The sequence below is a fragment of the Candoia aspera genome, chromosome 17 (genome assembly GCF_035149785.1).
Source record: "Candoia aspera isolate rCanAsp1 chromosome 17, rCanAsp1.hap2, whole genome shotgun sequence".
In the NCBI taxonomy this organism is placed as follows: Eukaryota; Metazoa; Chordata; class Lepidosauria; order Squamata; family Boidae; genus Candoia; species Candoia aspera.
Window position 1 is genome coordinate 4,094,736 of NC_086169.1, and position 20,450 is coordinate 4,115,185.

General features: G+C 45.2%; 2 protein-coding genes across 2 annotated transcripts in view; both read left to right on the forward strand.

Moving 5' to 3' along the window:
- Positions 1–20,450, forward strand: part of TTC9C (tetratricopeptide repeat domain 9C) — a 395,268-nt gene that overhangs the window by 208,027 nt on the left and 166,791 nt on the right. The window lies entirely within an intron of this gene.
- PCP4L1 (Purkinje cell protein 4 like 1) lies at positions 2,046–17,812 on the forward strand. The gene is made up of 3 exons (XM_063316824.1): positions 2,046–2,153; positions 15,919–15,973; positions 17,503–17,812. The coding sequence occupies exons 1-3, from the start codon at positions 2,145–2,147 to the stop codon at positions 17,646–17,648; spliced, it is 210 nt and encodes a 69-aa protein (XP_063172894.1). The 5' UTR covers positions 2,046–2,144; the 3' UTR covers positions 17,649–17,812.

Below are 20,450 nucleotides of genomic sequence, written 5' to 3' on the forward strand. Positions count from 1 at the left end.
GTTGTAAAATCGGATTGGATTCACTTAATGACCGCTTCACTTAGCAACTGAAATTCCAGTCTCAGTTGTGGTTGTCAAGTGAGGGCTGCCTGTAAACTGATAACCAAGGGCAGTTTCACATTTTGGTTTGTTGCAAAAAAAAAAAAAGGAGTATAAATTGCCCAGCCTGACCAGGCTTGGCCTGTAGCCCTGGTGGGCCTTTTTGATGAAATAGAAGTTGATCTCTCTACTTTGATTTATGATTTCTTGTTTTGGCCCCCAGATATGTGGGATTTTAGGAAAGAAAAAAAGTAAAGAGAATCGGAATTTTCCCGTCGCTCAACCTGCTCTCCGTTTCTTCCCCCAGGTCTGGCTTTGCCACATGAATTTTTTATCTTCTTCTCCTTGGGCTTTAAATTAAACATGATGGGAAAAATTGAGCTGGGGGGGGGAGCAGTCAAAAATACAAGGCTTTAATCAGGTCTGAATGGACTTGGAGTGGGGGAAGAATTTGGACACATCCTAGATGCAAAGGATCGCTCGAGCCTCATTCCAGAATATTGTTGCTTTATTTAATGCAGGAGGTATTTATAAATGGGGGTTGAGTGCCTGGAGATTTACCCTGATATATACAACAACACTGCAAGGGAGGACCAGGAATTATCCCCAAGATGCAGATGGAAGGCCAAAAATAGCTAAGATTATTATCTTCCACTGTTTAATAGCAGCTTGTGTATCCTGTTTATTAATATTCTTGCTTCATTTCACAGGAAGTTATAAAACAGCCACAGCTACAATTGTGGTGCCACAATTCTAGCCCTCCTTCCTTTGAACATTTTACCAACCGACTACCCTCAATGGTTCGAGTTGGAAAGGGTTTTTTAAAAAGTTTCCAACTTAATCACTGAATACAGGTAGTCCTTGCTTAATGTGTGACGGTTTGGACTTACGACAGTGCTGGAAAAAACCGACTTATGACCAGTCCTCGCACTTACGACCATTGTAGTGTCCCCGCAGTCACGTGATCATGATTTTGGAGCTTGGCAAACAGTTCACATTTACAACTCTTGCAGTTCCTGCGGTCATGTGATCACCATTTTCTACCTTCCTGGCCAGCTTCCAGCAAGCAAGATCCATGGGGAACCGCATGATTTGCTTGATGACCGCTGCAAAAAAGGTCGTAAAATCAGGTCGGATTCGCTTAACGACCGCTTCACTTAGCAACCAAAATTCTGGTTCCAATTGTGGTCATTAAGCAAGGACTACCTGTAGTGAAGCACAAGAAGGGGATGGTTGAATTTAAACTAAGAAATCTAGGGGAAAGGTGCTTTAGCAAATATGTGGGATTGCAACGCCCATCAGCAACAGCCAGTTTCCCCAAGTGGGTGCCGTTGAAATGCGTTGGGCTGATACATCCCTTATCCACAGCCAACTTGGTCAAGTGTTGGTTAATTGGAGCTGGACCGTGCAGGATTGGGGAAAGCTGGTTTATGAAAGCTGGAAACTGAGATGGAAGGCCACGTGAGGGATGCACCCGAGAGTCGAGTGATGGCCTTGCAAACACGGGAGTCCACACAGTTAATGCTCCCTCTCCGTAAGCCATGTTGGCCACCTCATTCCTTATATTCCTGTCAACCCAGTTCTTGCAACTGTGACTTAGGAGGTCTGTTGGCTCTTGTGCCCCAAACCCCACCAGTCCAAATTTGACTGAACTTCAGTAGGTCCTTCTGAGATCAGCAGGGGCCGGAATGAGATTTATTTATTTATTTTAGTGCACGTTGGCATCGTTGCCAATCTGGTACGGTTCGCCCTTCCATGCCAGGTTTTTGAAAGGCAGGAAAGAATTGCGGAAAGAGGTACTCTCACGGAGAGCCCCCTCTCTTCTTAAAAACAGAAAGAAGGAACGACAAGGCAGCCCCCACTTTGTTTACCCCCATCAAGCTGGTTTTAATCCACTTTGTAAACGCTGTAGAAACCACTGGCTTCTCTCATTGGCTGCCCACGCCTGCCAATCAAATTGCCGGGTCCCTTTGAGTCCGGCTGAGTGTGCCAGTGTGCTGGAAAGCCGAGCAGGGGGCAGTGTGGATGAATGAAAACCAATAAGAGAGAAGGAGGAGCAGAGCATCTTCGTTGGAGCATCTCTTGAGCACCCGACTGCAGGCATTATGAGTAAGGTACGGGGCGGGGGGGAGATGCAAGAATTTGGAGGGGTGGGCTGGGGAGGATTGGAGGGGGGCACAAGCTTAAAGGCTCCTGCTTTCTGAAATTGGCAAAGGATGTCCCCTTCGCAGAGAAGGCTTTGAGCATCTCCTGGTTGTGCGAAGGGGATGCAAAAGCGGATGCCCGGGCGTTGAAGGCTTTACACGTGCATCAGCCGGAGCAATGCAGGGAAGCACCGGTTAGGTGGCAAGCTGTGGATTTAGTTGCGTGCTGTGAATTTAGTGGCAAGCTGTGCGTGTCGCGGCTTAAGGTGGCGGGCGCCGCGCAGGACTTCTCTTCCTGCCCGCAGGCTGGGGCACTGCACCTGTGGACACCCTCGCAAGCTTTGCTCAGGGTGTGAGAAAGAGGGGGTGAAAGGCAGAGAGCGAGAGAGAAATGGAAAAAGAGTGGAAGAACTTTGGAACTGCGTCTGCGAGAAAGCCTGGAAGCCAGAAAAGGTTTACCGCTAAAAAGGCTTGGTGGTGGCAGGAAAAATTGGGCAACCGGTCTTGCTAAGGTGTCTCATTTGCAGGCCTGATTTGAGAGAGAGAGAGAGAGAGGAGGCTGCATTTATTCACCTTTCTCCACATTATATTTCCGAGGTCCTTTGGTCCTCCCCCCTGCCCGCCCCCCCATGCTTCTTTTCCATAGCCCGATCTGCTGCAAGGAAAGATCAGATTTTTTTTTTTAATCTGCCTGATCCTGTAAAAAATGCTGGAGAGAGAGAGTGTGTGTGAGCGTGTGTAGGGAGGGGAAACCCGTTTCTCTGTGAACGGCTTCAAAAGGTTGCCTCTTTGTTGCACCCGCTCATCCATGTGCATCTGTGTGCGCCTGTGTGCATTGGCGGAGGTGAGAGAGAAGTGTGCAGAAGGCTGCCCTGATGCAAAGCGATGTGCCTGAAATTAAGCCGGTGGTGTGCATGCCAAGGAGAGGTTTTTATGCATGCCCGGGTTCCTTAATCCAGAGAATTTGTCCCGGGGGGGGGGGGGCTAAATCCTGCTGGGTTGCGGGGTGCGCGTACGTGTGCATGAGTGTGCTCTGATCCAGATGCAGATGCCAGTAACTCTGAAGCACCGAGGAAGCATCCGCCGTTCCAAACTGGAACGGGGAGACCCACTTTTCGCAGAAGAGGGGAGAGGGTGGAGCGACTGGGACTTGTGCAGGCACAGGGAGGCGCGGGTCTTACATAAAAACTCCGGAGCCTCCTTATGAAATCAATCAGCAGGAGCGGCAGAGCTGCCCCAAAGAAAGTGCTCCATCCAGGGACGCGGGCCAAACCCCGGGAAGGGACCGGTCGTAGAAGGAGGAGGAGCGGGGGGGGGGGGAGGAGGAGGAGGGAGAGATGAAGGAGGGGGAGGAGGAGCAGGAAGGGGGGGAAGAGGAAGGGGAAGGAGGTGAGATGGTGATGATGGTGATGGTGGAGGAGATGAAGGAGGAGGAGGAATGGAGGCTATTGTAGGATAACCTGGTGGAGCTTCTGTGTCCAGCCACAGACTGCCCTTAAATGCTCCCTGCTGGAGGGGAAGCAGCATGGGGTGGCTTTGCTCAGCCAGTCCAACGGTACTCCTATTTCTGGCAACCCAGTTTCAGGGCTGGCAAACTGGATGTCTCTGAAAAGCTCACAGATAGGGCACCCAATGCAGCAGCCCTGGCCTCTGCTCTGCCCCCTCAGCCTCACTTCACTCCAGAGATAGAGCCTTCCTGTCTGTGGAGGTGCTGCTGAAGCGGCCCCTTGAATACTGGGTGGGGTGAGTTAAAACCAGGAAAGGTTGTGTGCAGAGGGGAGGCTGTTACCTTTTAAGCCAAGCAGCGAGCTTCCTGAAGGCACCTAATTGTCTCCCAACTGGAAAACAGGATGTCGGGAACTGGACTGCCATTGGGTCAAATCTGGCCAAAGCATTCTTAAGATCTTTTGCCCCGGTTGTAAATCATTCTGCAGATGTTGGTTGCGTTCGCCTAGAAGTCAGGCAAGAAGAAAAGCTTGCCAACCTGGGTTGTCACTGGTGGATGCAGACGGACCCTTTCAATCGTAGTTAATTGTCTAGCCCAGGATGATCTGGACTCTCAGCAAACCCTGGCTTTGGAGCCATCCCTGAACCACTTTGTCCTGCTCACAAGGTGCTCACCAACAGGGGAATGCCTAGGGTGGCTCAGGACCACCTCGCGGCGATTAGGCAAAACCTTGGTTTTCTAACCAAGGTTATGCTGGTTGAAGATTTTTCTCTCCCAGCAGTTTTGGCAGAGAAGGCGCTATACAGTAGATGTTAGGAGAGGGGCAACATTTATTTATTTACTTACTTACTTACTTACTTATTTTATTTATTTAGCACATTTTCCCACTGCCCCTCTCAACCACAACTCTGGGCGGCTTACAATACATGAAAACGAGAACAATTCTTATCAACTGAAAACATTATAAAATAGAAATATACAATATAACAAAACTCTGGAAATAAATAAATATTATAAAACAGATAAGTGAACAGCTAAAACCCAAGGTGGTCAGATGTGAAAATGCCCTGGGGCCGTATTACGACGCCAGCCACCCCCACGACGAATTATCTCCCTCCTTTTTTGCCCCAAGCGAGGTGGCACAGCCACAACTTAAGCATCTGTATACTCAGCTGGAACATCTATATCCTGGGATGAGGGAGAGGCACTGACATCTTTGTGGGCTTCATTGCTGGCGCTGTGCAGCATGGATTAAAGTGCCGCAACGCGGATCGTGCAACAGACAGAACGGAAAGTGAGCAGTTTAGTTGTTGCTATAAGAGTGAACAGAGATGGGAGTATTATGGAATCACACACACACACACACACACACAGACCCTTCAGCATTTACAGCTGTCTTCTCATGCGGCATCCATGCCCAAATGCATACATCGATACATCTTGATTCCTCCATTGAAACCAGATTGCTTGTAACCTTGGTTAACTTTGACCAAAGTTTTGCTTTCTTTAAAGCAGCCAAATCTGGGCCAACTTTCTACCCCATGGGCTCTAGGTCCCAAACACTCCCAGTGATATTGCTTTGACAAGGTTCATTAATTTGTCATGGGACACAGCCAGAGTTTTTGAAGCACATTAAGGCTTGTAAAAATCCCGCTTGCCTAACCTATTTGAACCGCATGGAAGCGAGAGGAAAATTATCTCCCCCGCCCCCCCATGGCTCCCATGCAGATTTCCTTTTATACTTTTTCCACTAAAAAATCACTTAATAATTCATTTCTCATGCTTGACAGAAAGTCAATGGGCCAACAAGCAAAGATAACCCTCTTTGTTTTTTTTGCAGATCTTACATATTCTTGGGCCAATATAGGCACAAGTGCTAATCAATTTAAATAAATAAACATTTTTATCTGAGCAGTGTGTGCTTGAGAGAGAAGAATGCAGATGAAATAATATTTTGAACTTTGGAGCTCTACGTGGATTGTTTTCTATCATTTTTTTTTACAGCATCCTGTCAGTTTTTGGAAATAGGTAATCTGAGAAGCATGCAATGAATTAATAAATCTGAGAGCCTACCTTTTAAATTAATACATTTGAGAGCCTCCCTCCAGCTCACTGGCACAATATCGTGTAACCAAGATAAAGGAACGTAAAGATGTTTCAGTCAGGTTTGTTCTCATTCTCTTATGGAAACACTACCCCACATTTTATTCAGCCTCTAGAACCAGATGCCATTTCCTCGGAGACAATGGCTGTGTTCACACCACACAGCTAAGAACATCAGTGAAGGATCTAATGGCATCGACATCTAATGGCATCAACAGTTCGGTTGACCTTAACCTTGGTGAGGCGTTTGAGCGGTTAAGGTGCTGCACAAACCCAGCTTGGTTAATTGACGATACAATCTATTGTGGGAAACCGAGAAAATGGGTCTATTTATACCATCCTATTATTCCAAGCTTTCTTTGACGGTTGGCAAAGTTTGGAGATGGTCTGATTTTTGTTTGGGTCAAGCCGTATAAACCTATCCTGGATGGGTTTTACATTTGAGGCAGTTCAAGATTGTTCAGGACCACGGAGAGCTCCAAAGGATGTCAGATGTTGCTACTAGCCTTTAGCGTATACAGATGTCATCCATCTAGGAAAGGATCACAGGGTGGAATCTGGAGTGAGTTTTGGGCAAAACAATCAGAAAAAACTCTTCAAGCCAGGGAAATAACAAACAACTAGACTTACTCTGTCTCATATGTTGAGTGTGTTAATATTTGCTGCTTAAGCAGAAGGTGGTTGGGATGGAATTTTAGATCCCTGCAAAAGTGGGTGAATTTGATTAGCTGAGCTGCATAGAATTGACTTTGTAGGAATCTAGGGGCATCCCCTTCTTCATTCCACAGTTGTAAAACCAGTTCAGTTGGATTGTTGCTGATGCTCAAGAAAAGAATGCCTCTTTCTATGATCGATTGATGCACCATCGAGTTGTTCTCAACTCCTAATCACCACATAGATAGATTTTCTACATGACTATCTATTCTTTCAAGTCTCCCAACGGTGCCACCATTGCCACTGTATCTGAGTCCATCCACCTTCCTGCTGGTGGTCCTCTTTCCTTCCACCTTTTCCCAACATTAGAGCCTTCTCCAGAGAGCTGGGTCTTCACATAACGTGTCTGAAGTAGGATAACTTCAGCTGGGTCATTTGTGCCTTGAGTGAAAAATCGGATTGATTTGTTCAACGATCCATCAGTTTGTTTTCTTGGCTGTCCACGGCATTCTCAGGAGTCTTCTCCAACACCAGAATTCAAAGGTGTCAATAAACTTCCTATCCTGCTTCTTCAGAGTCCAGCGTTTGCTTCCATAGAGTATCACAGGGAATACCATGGCTTGCATGATTCTGATGTTTCTAGGGCAGCCTTTCTCAGCCTTTTGACCCTGGAGGAACCCTTGAAATATTTTTCAGGCCTCGCTTGGGGAACCCCTGCACGTTCAGGCTCAAATAGAGGCCAGAAGTGACAAAATTATTATATTCGTTTCATGGGGAGGCCTGTATATAGACATTTACAGTGTTCTTCAACTAAAAATAAAGAATGAAACTTACCTCTTTAATGTGAAGTTGTCTGAATTTGAAATAATTTTTTAAAATAAATTGTGATCTCCCAGGGAACCCCTAGGGACCTCTCGCGGAACCCGAGGGTGCCACGCAACCCTGGTTGAGAAATCCTGTTCTGGTATACAAAGGTATCCTTTCTATAAAATTCTCCTTTCTCCTTGAACTGATCCTGGTGCTACCTTGGAATAAATCAATTGAGGAACCCGATAAACCCCTCCCCCACAATTAGGCTTTTCAAATATTTTTATTTATATTTCTTTATTTGAATTTATTGGCCGCCCAACTCCAGTGGGTTCTGGACGGCGTACAGAACTAGGGGGAAAAACGGTAAAAAGTGTTGAAAACCTTAAATCAAACAGACAGCCCAGAAAGTAGTTTTCAAACTGCATTCTCCCCAAATACTCAGCTGGCTTTCAAATCTGGCTTTGGCAACCCGCTTTGCAGATGGGATTGTTGTGAGCTGTTCCCTCCTGTAATCAGCAGTCTGAAAAATGTAGAGTTTTATCCCTTTTTGGCGCTGTGTTTCGTAATCTGCAACGCGGCCCTTTTTAACTGTGACGTATATACGGTACATAAAGCATTTCAAGTTGCTTTCAACTGGAGTGGCATATGAGCCCTGCAAATAAATAAATGGATGAATAAAACCGGCTAAAAAAAACAGGCCTTTTAAAGCAAGCTCTTGGCTGTCAGTTTTGATTGCTGTTCTAAATTGTTTTTAATACCCCAAGTTTCCATTTGGATGCTACGTTTTAATTGCAAACTGCCAAGAGACCTCAAGAGTCAGTGGTATAATAAGTTTAATAAGTAGATGAATAAACAAGGTCCAAAATTTGGTAGTTTAGCATCTTGTGGGAACTCAGCCCGTGTCATAGCAAGTTGTGTGAAGCAAGCCAGTCTATAAAGGTTTAATTTTTTAAGCATCACATATTGTGAGAATATCCTAACTTGGTTCGCTAGTCTGGGCTTAGGGTTGCATCTGTTGTAGGAACTCACTACATACATACTCAATCATTTTGTAGGCCCCCAGAGACATGGGATCCTGGCCGGCGGGAGCAAAAATGAGTGAGAATGAATTTCATCACTGACAAGAATTTTTCTCCATATTTTCTCTAGGACTTAACGTGTCTGGGTTCAAACATTCAGACGATCGCTCCGTAGCTGCCTGCTGGTATCTGGATGTCTGCACACCCAGGCTGATAATTATGTCCAAGCTGCCCAGTGGTATAGCTGGAGCGAGAAAGAAACAAAGCTGTCTTTTATGGCTGAGAATTTGCATCTGGGTCCCCCAGTCCAGTATTAAAAATTGTGGCTTTTCAGAAAGCTCCGAAAAAAGGATCAGCGAGGGATGTCTAAATGCACATTAAAAAAAACCCGAATGGGACAGAAAAGAGTTAGGATTGGGGCCCTGAGCCAAGGTTGCAGAACTGAGAAAGGCTTAAATTCCCTTATTGATCTGCAAAATCCAGCCAAACGGCTTGGCATCAGGGCCTCTGAAGACTGCAACATTACGAAAGGGGACATTCTATTAACCCAACTGGAGGGTTCCAATTGCTGGAGGCTTCGGTGGTTTGTCAGTCACCACTTCCCCCACCACCACCACGTCCCCATCGGGATGTCACCGCAGCCACCTTCAAAGGCTAGTTAGATTCAGCTGTCCTGGGGCTGACCAGACCGTTAGGCAAATTTTTTGAATGCAGGCTCTGCGTAAAGACGCATAGGACGTGGAAGAGTTTAACTGGATTCTTGGTGGCTTCACGGATTTTTTTAATTTTTATTTTATTTATTTATCAAACTTTATCACCACCCATCTCCCTCCCAAGGAGGGACTCTGGGTGGTTTACAATAAAAGCAAAATTAAAATCAAAACAGTTATAAATACAATAAATACAATAAAGATAAAAATGTGATGGAATCTAGATGGCTGAGAATTCTTTATCGGTCCGTGAGTGTAATAGGTCCATCAAAAGTCACTCCAGGGCGCTAGCCATCCCCAGTTGTGGCTATATATAAGGATACATCTTTGTGCATTTTTCTTGGCTGGAGAATGGATATTTTGCCACTACAGGTCGTCCTCGTTTAGTGATTACCTCTTTTAGTGACTGTTTCCAGTAATGACAGTGATGAAAAAGTAACTTTACAACAATCCTCGCATCGATGACCTTTGCAGGTCTATAAAGCAAAGGAAAACTGAAGTCAGATCATAAGTACAGTCATGGTTTCATTTAGCAACCACTTCGCTTAATAACCATGTTGCCAGTCCTGATTGCGGTCACTAAACAAGGACTACCTGTACTGTCTTTTTTTTTTTTTTTGACTTCCCAGTTTAGCCTCAAAACCCTGGATTTCCTTGTAGTCTCCCATCCTGAGTCCCCTTTCGGGAGAGATGGGCAGTGGTAGAAATTTGAAAAATAAAATAAATGGATGAATGAATCCAGACTGTACTTGTTTAATCTTGGAGCCCAGCTTTTTATTTTTAGTTTTCTTTTGCTGCTTCCTGAGGACAACCTCCAAGCAAATGAGGTTTAGCAGTGATCGGACCATCTTTTTTTTTTTTTTTTTTAAAGCCAAGCTGGCGAAAGAGGCAAGAAGCAGAGATGATCCCCAGTCTCTTAATGCATGCCGTGGGCGGCCTATTAGGAGCGCTCCAATGGCTCGGATTCAACCCAGATTAATGGAGGGAATTTAAGATGGTGATTCCAAGCAGCGGGGAGCATTCAGAACAGCATCTATTCCTTTGCCTTTTAATAAACCCTAATCGTCGTTTTTGTATCCAAGGAACTGTTTTCTCAGATAAGGATGTAAGTGAGTCAGGCCAGGGCAGGGACACCCCCTTTTTCTCTCTCTCTCTCTTTTTGACCTTCTTCTCCTCAATCTTGACAGTTTCTAGGATTGCTTTTAATTACATAAACAGGACATTTGTATGAAAAAGTCTGCTGGTTTATATGCTTGTTTGACTGTGGATAAGCTGTTCACTGGCTGGGCTGTGAAGCTGTGGACTCAGGATCCAGGATCCAATTTTGCAGTCGAGGTGCTTTTCTGATTTTTACTGTGCCTTAGTAAAGGCATGTTTAAATATTAACCTCCACAATAATAATAACAATTATAATAATATTGACAAAGAGTGTCTTTCAGAGGTCTGCACTGATTTATTGCAGCGTTTGAAAGCAGCCTGAGAGACAGAGGCCAAAATAGATCTATAATAAACCATTTTCTGAATGGCTCTTCTCAAAACCAGATTCACCGAGGGGCCTTTGGGGTCTTCATTCCACTTTCCAGCTGCCTTGAATGCTTGCCAGGCCTCCTTCAGATGAGAAGAAGCCTCGTGCTTTAAAATGCACTGCTGGTGAGCAGACATCCAACAGGGGAAGCTCTGGGCGTGCCCAAGGGGAGGGAGACCAAACTGGCTGAATTTCTCAGCTGAAAAAAATGCTGGGGGAAAATTTTTAATGGCCTCTGATTCCCAAATAATAAAGATCTTTCTCTGTCGTCGCCCTTCCCCTTTCTGCCCATATTTTGCCATCTTGACATCTGGCTGGATGCTTTGCATTGTGTTTTCCCTCTGTGCAATCAAATTCCACCCAAGCTTTGCTTTCTATCTGTTCTTGGTTATCCGAACATATGCTGCTTCTTTTCTTTTTGTCTCTCCCTGTCTGCAATTGAGTTCATTATGGGATGGCCTGCCGTTGCCTCAGCAACAGCCAAAGGAGAGGAGAGACCTCTCTTCAAGGAGAAATGCTTAAAAAAAAAAAAAGTGTCTTCCAAAATTGGAGCCGTGGAGAGGGGGGAGGGAAGGGGAAGAATTTGGGAACTGTGGCTGCTTTGCAGCATCTAAGATGCCCCAAGCCCCAAATTCTGCAGGGCTGGGGCTCCCACCCGGCTAGCCAGCATGATCAGGGTGATGGAACATGTAGTCCCAGCAGGGGAGGGTTTTTCCCACTTTTCAAGAAAATCAACTTATTCGTTGCCACTGATGTCTCTTGTGCTGCAAAGCAAGAGTTCATTCACCCAGCACACTTTGCTGGGTGATTTGAAAGGTCTGGTGGCTGCCCCCACACAATTCCTTAATCATGGATACTTTTAAACTAGGTTAGTTTTTCGGGCTTAGGGTTAATGTATTGTGCCAGTCCAGGAAATGGGCTTATTCAGGAACCAAGTGAAGCAGGTTATTGAGTGGGTTTTTCAGCTAAAGAACTGTTCAGTTTATTCAATACAGATAGTCCTTGCTTAACGACCACAATTGGGACCGGAATTTTGGTTGCTAAGTGAAGCAGTCATTAAGCGAATCCGACCTGATTTTACAACCTTTTTTGCAGCGGTCGTTAAGCGAATCACGTGGTTCCTCGTTGATTTTGCTTGCCAGAAGCTGGCTGGGAAAGTCAAAAATGGTATCATGTGGCCATAAATGGGAACCGGTTGCCAAAAGCCCAGATCGTGACCACATGACCGCAGGGACACTGCGATAGTCATAAGTGTGAGAACCAGTTGTAAATCAGCTTTTTTAGCACGGCCGTAAGTCTGAACCACCACTAAACAAATGGTTGTTAAGTGAGGACTCCCTGTATGTTTAACCAGGGTGGGGAAAAATAAGCTAAGATATAACTGAGAAACGATCCATCAGCCTTTCAGTGAAACTTGTTGCTGTTGCCTTTGGGACTGAGAGGAAGGGAAAGAGAGAGCGAGAGAGATAGATTTCTTTGCACAAAACATAATTAACTTATGGAACTCACTGCCACAAGGTGTGGTAAGAGCAGAAACTGTAAAACAGAGCTGCCTTCTGCTGCAAGAGATCCTGGCTGATGAATCACACCAGTTGAAATGGATTAAAAAGCAAGTGCGGAAAGCTCATTTTGCTGAGGGAGAGAGAGAGAAAGAGAGGGGGCTGCTGGGTAGCAACTATCTTAAGTTTATATTGCTGTATTATGGATGTTTTTAATTTCGGTAAGCCACCAAGGGCCACGAGATTTTAGTGCTTTAAAAACCCAATAAATAAGTAAATTAAAAAATCATAGCTGCTTTGCCCAGGAGACAAACTCTCACTTCTTGGCAGGGTTTGTGTGACGTGACCGTATGCCAGAATCTGAACTGGCAAAACACAGGGCCCGGAAGTGGGACATTTGCGCTTTGCAAAGCACAGTGAATTTGCAAAAGAACTGGGACTTACCAATCCACCACCACCACATTTTAACCTAGGTTAGGTTGCTGGGGGAACCAGCCACGGAATATTTAAGGCGAAAGGGCGAAAGTGTCATGGCACAGCTATCCTGCTCTGCCCCACCTCCGTGGCCGATCACTGGTTGGTCCTTAGTGACAGCAACAGGGCAATGGGTGTTGTTATCCCAGCGGGGAGGCCGGCCTTGAAAACAGTCAGAAGGCAACAAGAGAGAGAAAAACATCTGGCCTGCGAGGGCGGGCAGCCCCCTGGTGCTCCCGCAGAGGAGTATTTACAGTGGAAGGGGGGGAAAGCAGATTTTTTGAGCTTACCTATTTATTTATTTAGCAAATTTATACAGCTGCCCATCTCTGGGTGGCTTATAGGCAAAAGAACAAGTCAAACCACATCGTGATATTGAAAAAAAAATCAGACATAAATAGCAACAAAAATAAAAAAACTGCTTTGAGTAGAGAAAGGTTGTTATTGACATTTGTTAATGACTGGAAATCCCTGATGGATCTTTTGGGTGAGAAAGAAAATGATTTTGTGACTTATGGCATGGATGGTTAGAAAGGTTATAGCAGTGTTGCTCAACATTGGCAACTTGAGGCTGTGCAGACTTCAATTCCCAAAATTCCCCAGCCCTTTTGCTTCTCAGGAGCTGGCTGGGAAGGTCACAAATGGCGATCACGTGACCCCGGGATGCTGCAACCATCGTAAATACATGCTGGTTGCCAAACGCCTGAATTCTGATCACGTGATGGCTAGGACGCCATGACGGTTGTAAGTGCAAGGACCGGTCACAAGTCACTTTTCCCAGGGCTGCTGTAACTTTGAACAGTCATTAAACGAATGGTCGTAAGTTGAGGACTGCCTAATCCTTTCGGGAGGTGAGCTGGGTATGAGTGACAGCGAGTGAAGCTCATGGTCCATAGCATCCTGGGATGCAATGGGGATGAAGGCAGGATGGGTTTGCAAACCAGAAGGGGATCCCTTAGAAGAGAGGGTAGGGGCAGAGAAATTTGCAAAAAAGACAGAAGGGGGGCTGCAAGAGAAAATTGCATAGCCCCCATTTCCAGTTTCCTGTTCCTTCCTGCTTTTCTTCCCCTGCTGTGCGCAGAGCAAGAATTTAATTGCTCCTTTCCAGCTTAATCACCCACTGGGGTCTAATAAAGATCAGATGCCTTCCTCTGCTCTCAGGGCTGCGGCTTGGCAGCCATGGATGCACGGCGTCGCTCCCTAGTGTTCAGCCTCCCTTTGGGACTCCCTCGCATGCACCAGCCCAGGCTACCAGCGTGCCACCCTCCTCTCCCCTCCCTGTTTAAATCTCTTTCCTTGCATAAAGCCATTTGCGGGTAAAGTTCACCTGAAATCAATCCGGTCCTGCCTGTTTACCACCCCTTGTTTGTGTCACATCAACTCTTTGAGAATGGCAACTACCTGCAGGTCATTAACAGTGTCTCACACACACAGGTTTTTTTTCATTTCCCTATGATTTGTTCTCCTTTTATTATTACTATTTTTATTTATTTACCGTATTTTTCCACCACCCATCTCGAAAACGACTCTGGGCCGTTTAGAAACAAATTAAAAACTGTAACAATTAAATATCGATTTAAAAAGATACATTATAAAATATAAATCTCCCTTCCTCATTCTCAATGTACACATTCACCGACTTATTAATGTGTTATTTATTTATTGCAAATGACCTTTCAGTTGCATGATTCTTAAGTGGCTTGCAGAATAACACTGAATACATGTATTGCAGTCGATAACATGATTATATTCTATAGAATAATGTAGAATAATAATATATTATTTATTATCATATTATGGTATGATACTATTAACGTATTGCATATTATTATTATATTCTTGTTATGCACCTGATGGGGGAAATAATAATAATAATAACAATAATAATAAATTAGAGAGAGGGAGAGAGCAAGCAAGCCAGTTGGGAGTTGTGGTTAAAGCGCCAGGCTAGAAACTGGGAGACCAGGAGTTCTAGTCCTCCCTCAGGCACAAAGCCAGCTGGGTAACCTTGGGCCAGTCACTCTCTCTCAGCCCTAGGAAGGAAGCAATGGCAAATCACTTCCAAAAAAACTTGCCAAGAAAACTGCAGGGACTTGTCCAGGCAGTCTCCAAGAATCAGACATGATTGAACAGACTATATATATATATGTTTGTGTGTGTGTGTGTATGTAAATGCCACAAAATTAACCTGTCTAATCCTTTAACAGCATAAGTACTGTTTTCCTAAATCAGACCAGGTGTCCTGCTAATCCAAACCTCTTATTATTATATAGGACATAACCTTTTTGAGACAGCCTGTTTAATCTGTTTTGAAAGACCAAAGCGAAAATTGCTTTGTCTGGCCCATCCTTTCTTTTCTGTTTTCCCTCCATAATTGTCCTGCCCGCCTGCTTTTGGAAAATGAGCCAGATATTCCATTCAAAGGAGAAACTGAGTCCTTTCCTGCCTCCCCCCACCCCCCACAAAAGACTCCCTTCTGCTTTAAACCAACAAGATCTGATACTTTAGCTTTCTCTCTTCAGAAATTCAATCAGTCTACAGTTTTAGCTCCCTTTCGCTAAAAAGCAGAAAATCCAGTGAGTGCTGCTGGGGTAGATGGCAGGGTAAAATAAGTAAATAAATAAAACACTTCTGGATTAGTTTACGTGCTTGCTCTTTTTTGAAAAAAAGTAGCACTGTATCAAACTTGCTTCTTCTGTTTATTTGTTTGCTAGCTTCTCATTCAACTGGATGAAAGAATGAAGTTGCTTTGAACATTTCTTAAGGCCGATTCAATTGCAACCCGTCTTTCATTGCAGAATTCTCCGTTCAGGGGCCTACCGTCTCCGCGTCTTCCATTCAAGGAGGGGATGCTAAGACAGAATTCCTTCCCTAAACTAGTCTTCAGATTGGGAAACCTTGCAGGGTTAGTTTTGAAACCATGTGGAAAACAAGTCTGGAAAGGTGCGGAGAACATCTCTGAAAAGATGCAGAGAACATGTTTGGTTTGGAAAAGCGTGCCGAATATGTTTGAAAAGGTTCAGGGACCGTATTTGGAAAAGGTGCGGAGAACGTATTTGGAAAAGTGCGGAGAACGTATTTGGAAAAGTGCGGATAACATATTTAGGGAAGTGTGGAGAACATACTTGGAAAAGTGTGGCGAATGTGTTTGGAAAGGTGGAGGGAACATATTCGAAAAGGTGCAGAGAACAGTTTGGAAGGCTGCATAAAAGAGAATAAATGTGAAAAACAAAAGCTTATTTTCAAGGGGAAAAAAGCCCCCGAGCCGCTACAAGTCTGATTCCATGAGACATTCAAAAAACAGATTGCGAGGCCAGCAAATCCCCCCCGCATCTTGGGTTCCTCCGATCCAAAGCTCTCTCCTCTGGGACACCCTGGGGTATCCGAATCCTGGAGACCTGGAGGCGAGGAAAGCCACCATCCCCTAACCAGCATGTTCTCAAGTCCGCCTTCTCCCTCTCCCCCTCAATTCGTGATCTTTTTCTTCTCCGCAGCTCACCTCCGATGAGTCACCGATCTCCCAAGAGATCCCTGGGCAGGAAGGAAAAGGTGAGGGGGGACTGTGGTGGTGGGGTGGTTTCCCTCTTTCTCAAAGCCTTGGCTGTGAAGCAAGGGGGGAAAAAGTATCTTTACGGCAATCAATTAGCCAGGAATCTTAGCCAAGGACGGGGTGAGCGCACAGAGGCCATAAGCGGGGTCTTTCATCTTCAGATGGCTTGCAGGGACTCCTTTGTATTTTCCTTTGTTTGTTGGTTGATCAGAATTATATTTATTTTATTTATTTATTTATCATATTTTTATCACTGCCCATCTCCCCCACACAGGGGACCCTGGGCGGTTCACAATCAAAACCATTTAAAATTCAATAAAATCATAAATAATACCAGTAATCAATAAATGTAAAATACAATGAAATCCAAGTAATGGCAGATCTAATTCAGCCTAAGGGGATAAGACCGGTCCCGGCAGGACTAGGGAATCAACCAGCCCCAAGAACGGATGGATTACTTGGATATATATGATAGATCCTGCCTTTCTTTCAAGGCAGCCTACGTAGTGTTACCCGTTTTCCCCAACAACAACAGCCCTGTGAGGTAGGCTGGGCAGAGCGGGAGGGACTGGTCCAGGGGCCTTCTGGGGCTGAGGACTTGAACCAGTCCAGGTTCAGCCCCTTCCCCACCACTCCATGCTCCATTTGGAAGAAGGATGCAGGGAAGAGGTAGAGAGACAGGGATGCTCTCTGACCCCATTGGCTAGTGGTTGCTAGGCAACCTGAAAGCCATGATGCTCTCTGCCCTTCTGTTATAGGTGGGTGTCCACTTCTGGTTGCTAGGTTACCTTGTCCACTTCTAAGTTAACACAAGGCCAGCTACCCGGGTTCCCAAGTATAAAAGGACTCAATTTTTTAATCTGCATGTATTTTGATGATGTGAGGGTCTGGGGTGGTTTATTTTATTATTTTTTTTACTGTAGTTGGACCCTGGAGCTCGGTCAGTAAAATATTTGCAAAAGGTGAGTGACTTTCCGGGGGATGAAATTCTCTGCCGCAACCGACGCTGCAGAGGATGCTGGGAGTTAAAGTCCAGGTGGAACATTGGTGTTTGATCTATGCAATAGCATCGTACAAAGGCATAAAATCCCAGTTCCAGGATAAAAAACAAGAGGTCCTGGGGCAAATGGATAGATAAAATGCAAATATAAAATAATGATAGCCAAACCCGCAACACGCTGAATCTGGTTACTGAATAAACCCATTTTCTGAATTTGGATAATAGGTTGAAGCATAAGCTCACACCATGAATGAAGATGCTAACCCCCCAATGCAAGGTTAAAATTAACCAGGTTTAGCATGTTGAATGAATGGAGCCATCTTTTAACAGACAATACTATTTCTTTCAGCTGAAGAGCCCTGCAATTTTTACCCCTAATACTGCTCCAGCAAGTTAGTTAAAAGAACTGGGAAAAAAATATCTAACATATTCGACTTATTTTTGCAGGGGGGGCAGGTTGCCTAAACCTCCACACGGGTCTCATTTGCAATGATGCTGAAAGCTGTACCGCTTGCTTTCTCCCCGCAGACAAAGCTGAAAACATCAAGAAAACAGATGCCGAAGAGGAAGAAATAGATATTGACCTAAACGCCCCAGAAACGGAGAAGGCCGCCCTCGCCATCCAGGGGAAATTTCGACGTTTCCAGAAACGGAAACAGGATCCCAGTTCCTGAGCCTCTCCGGCGCCTTCCCACCTCGCCTTGACGCTCTCTTTCCACCCATCCCAGAGCCGCGGCACCTCCATTTTCCCTCTTCCCTTCCAACCCCAAGGGAGTGGGGCCTCTGATCTCCTCTTTGTTCATTTATTTATTTTTGCACGTACTGTAAAAATGGTCAAAGCAGAGGTGGGGAGGAGACGGGTGGAAGGGGCTGCTGAGCCCACACGCCTTCCTCACCGCTTTGCAAGAAGCCATGGATGATGGGCAGAGCGAGGGATGTAGCTACGGGTGGGAACCATGGGCCAGGAGGAATAGAACAGCTGCTGGCAGATTTGTGCCGTTTAAACCAAATTCTCCATCTCTTTTTCCCTCCCATCTCTCAGCACGGTGGGGTGAGTGGCGGTTGCTACTCTATAAATGGAGGGTTGACATTTCAGTCCCCCATTTTGGGTGCAATTCCACTGGCCACTCTCAGATGCCACCCTCTTAACCTCTGGGGAGAAGATGCCATGCTGAAGAGGAGCTATTTTTCCCCGCAAGGTTGGCCCTTGGAAAACGCTTAACACCTCGCTGTCAAGTTTGAATCCTTTGGGTCCCAAGCTTGTTTGCCCAAGACCCCTCGTAAAATTGCAAACGAGGGGAAGTTCCATTTGCAAGCCACGGATTTTAAAACGGGTCTGTTTTGTGCTTGCTGTGCCCTAACGTATTCGCCACAGTTTTCCTTCTGTGCCTGACCAGGGCGGGACTGAAAACCTGTCAAATTTAGTCAAAGAGCCATAGGCCCAGTGAGGTGAACTTAGCTGGATATTCTAAACGAAAACACTGATGCCCTATTTTCAAATCATGGAATCAAGTCTAGAGACTCGATTCCAACCTAGGCATGTGTTGGGGGGGGGCAAAAAATCTCTCTTCATGTCCACGGTGGGATCCCACTGTTAATTGAGATTCAACTTCATGCAGAAATAAATAATTTGCACGGGAGGCACCTGTCCTATGTACCAGTGATATTGAAATGAGGAGCATAACCGGGGAAGGTCTGGCTCCCACCCATGGCAATATTTCTGTGAGTAAGATATGCTTTCTAAGAAACCAGCTTTGGCCTAGTCAAGCCATCCTTTGCAAAGAGAACATCCAAGTGTTGTTTCCAATCTCCATGTCCATCCTACGGTGCCACGAGATCTCAGCACCCGGATTCTTCTGTCCATTCACCCCCAAAAAAGGGCTGCTTGCTACAGAAGCCATGCTTCCCTCCTCAGGGCCCAGCTTCCCACAAAGCCAAGAAAAAAAAAAACCTTAAATCTATCCTGAAGGTCACCCACACATTTTCCCCACTTTGCTGCCTCGTAGCCGTTCCCATGGTGGGCTGGTCATGGATGCAAAATTCGTGGCGGGCAATAAATATTGTAAAGTATCTTGATGAATAAAAAATTTGTCACCATGGGCACTGATTGACCTGCTTTGAAGACTGACACGTTTAGCATGTTAATAAAATAATCAGGGGAAAACCTGTTTCCTTTTGATCTTTGACTTCCATTCTCTTCTATTCATTTGAACCTTTTACGCAGCTCATATCTGCAGATGTATATATATATGTATAAATATATACAGGTAGTCCTCACTTAACAACCTTTCATTTAGACAGTTCAGACTTACAACAGTGCTGAAAAAACTGGCTTACGACAGGTCCTCACACTTACGACCATTGCAGCATCCCCGTGGTCACGTGATCATGATTTGGTGCTTGGCAACTGGTTCACATTTATGACAGTCACATTTTCAACCTTCCTGGCTGGCTTCTGGCAAACAAAATCAGTGGGGAACCACATGATTTGCTTAACGACCATACGGTTCATTTAACAACCTGAGTGATTTGCTTAACGACTGCCGCAAGAAAGGTCGTAAATTCAGGTCGGATTCGCTTAATGACCACTTCGCTTAGCAACCAAAATTCCAGTCCCAGTTGTGGTCATTAAGTGAGACTACCTGTATATATACATACATACATATGTAGAGGGTTTGCCAATAGTCAAATGTTTCTGATTCTCCATTTTTTAAAAATAGCACTCAAGAAAATGACCCCCACTGAACTCTCTTACATTATCTGGCTGAAATAAAGAAAACTTGCGGGGCGGGTGTAGTAGGAATGAATGTTTGAGCAGACCTGTTTGATTGGGACGATCAAAACACATTCAGGACCTCAAAGAAAACTTTAATTTTAACTAGGTTCTTTGGCAGTAGCCTCTGCTGGAATAACATGGGGTCCTAGGAAAAAAAAAGCAGCAGCTATTACAAAACTCCGTGTATTCCTAGAAGAAGGGGGACTTATGAGTGGGTAAACTGTTTTGCATAGTGAGCAGAGGTAGGATTTCTAGCAAAAACTCCCAAACATTCTGCAAAGCCATCATTCGTGGTTTGCAAACCACCATGCCCAGCTTCACCCATCATTAAGCCCAACTGAGCCAGCCATTTTAGAGCATACAGGTAGTCCTGGTTTAGCAACTGCCTTGTTTAGCGACCGTTCCCAGTTACGACGGTGAGGAAAAAGCAACTTTGCGACCAGTCCTCGCATTTACGACCTTCGCAAGTCTGCAAAGCCGAGGAAAGCTGAAGTCGGATTGTAAGCCCAGTCGCATTTCAGCGGCCACTTTGCTTAACGACCGTTGCCGGTCCTCATCGTGGTCACTAAATGAGGACTGCCTGTAATGCAAAGCGCAAACCCAGCCAATGCCTGCCCACTGACTTTTGGGGTTATTTTTCTGTTTTAAGACACGTGCAATCAGGAGGACATTCTATGCCAGATCCGTTTGGACCACAACA

What these genes read in the sequence shown, in the direction of transcription:
- PCP4L1 (XM_063316824.1), top strand. An exon ending in CCCTGGGCAGGAAGGAAAAG is followed by an intron (nt 15,974 to 17,502) that starts GTGAGGGGGGAC and finishes TTCTCCCCGCAG; the next exon opens with ACAAAGCTGAAAACATCAAG.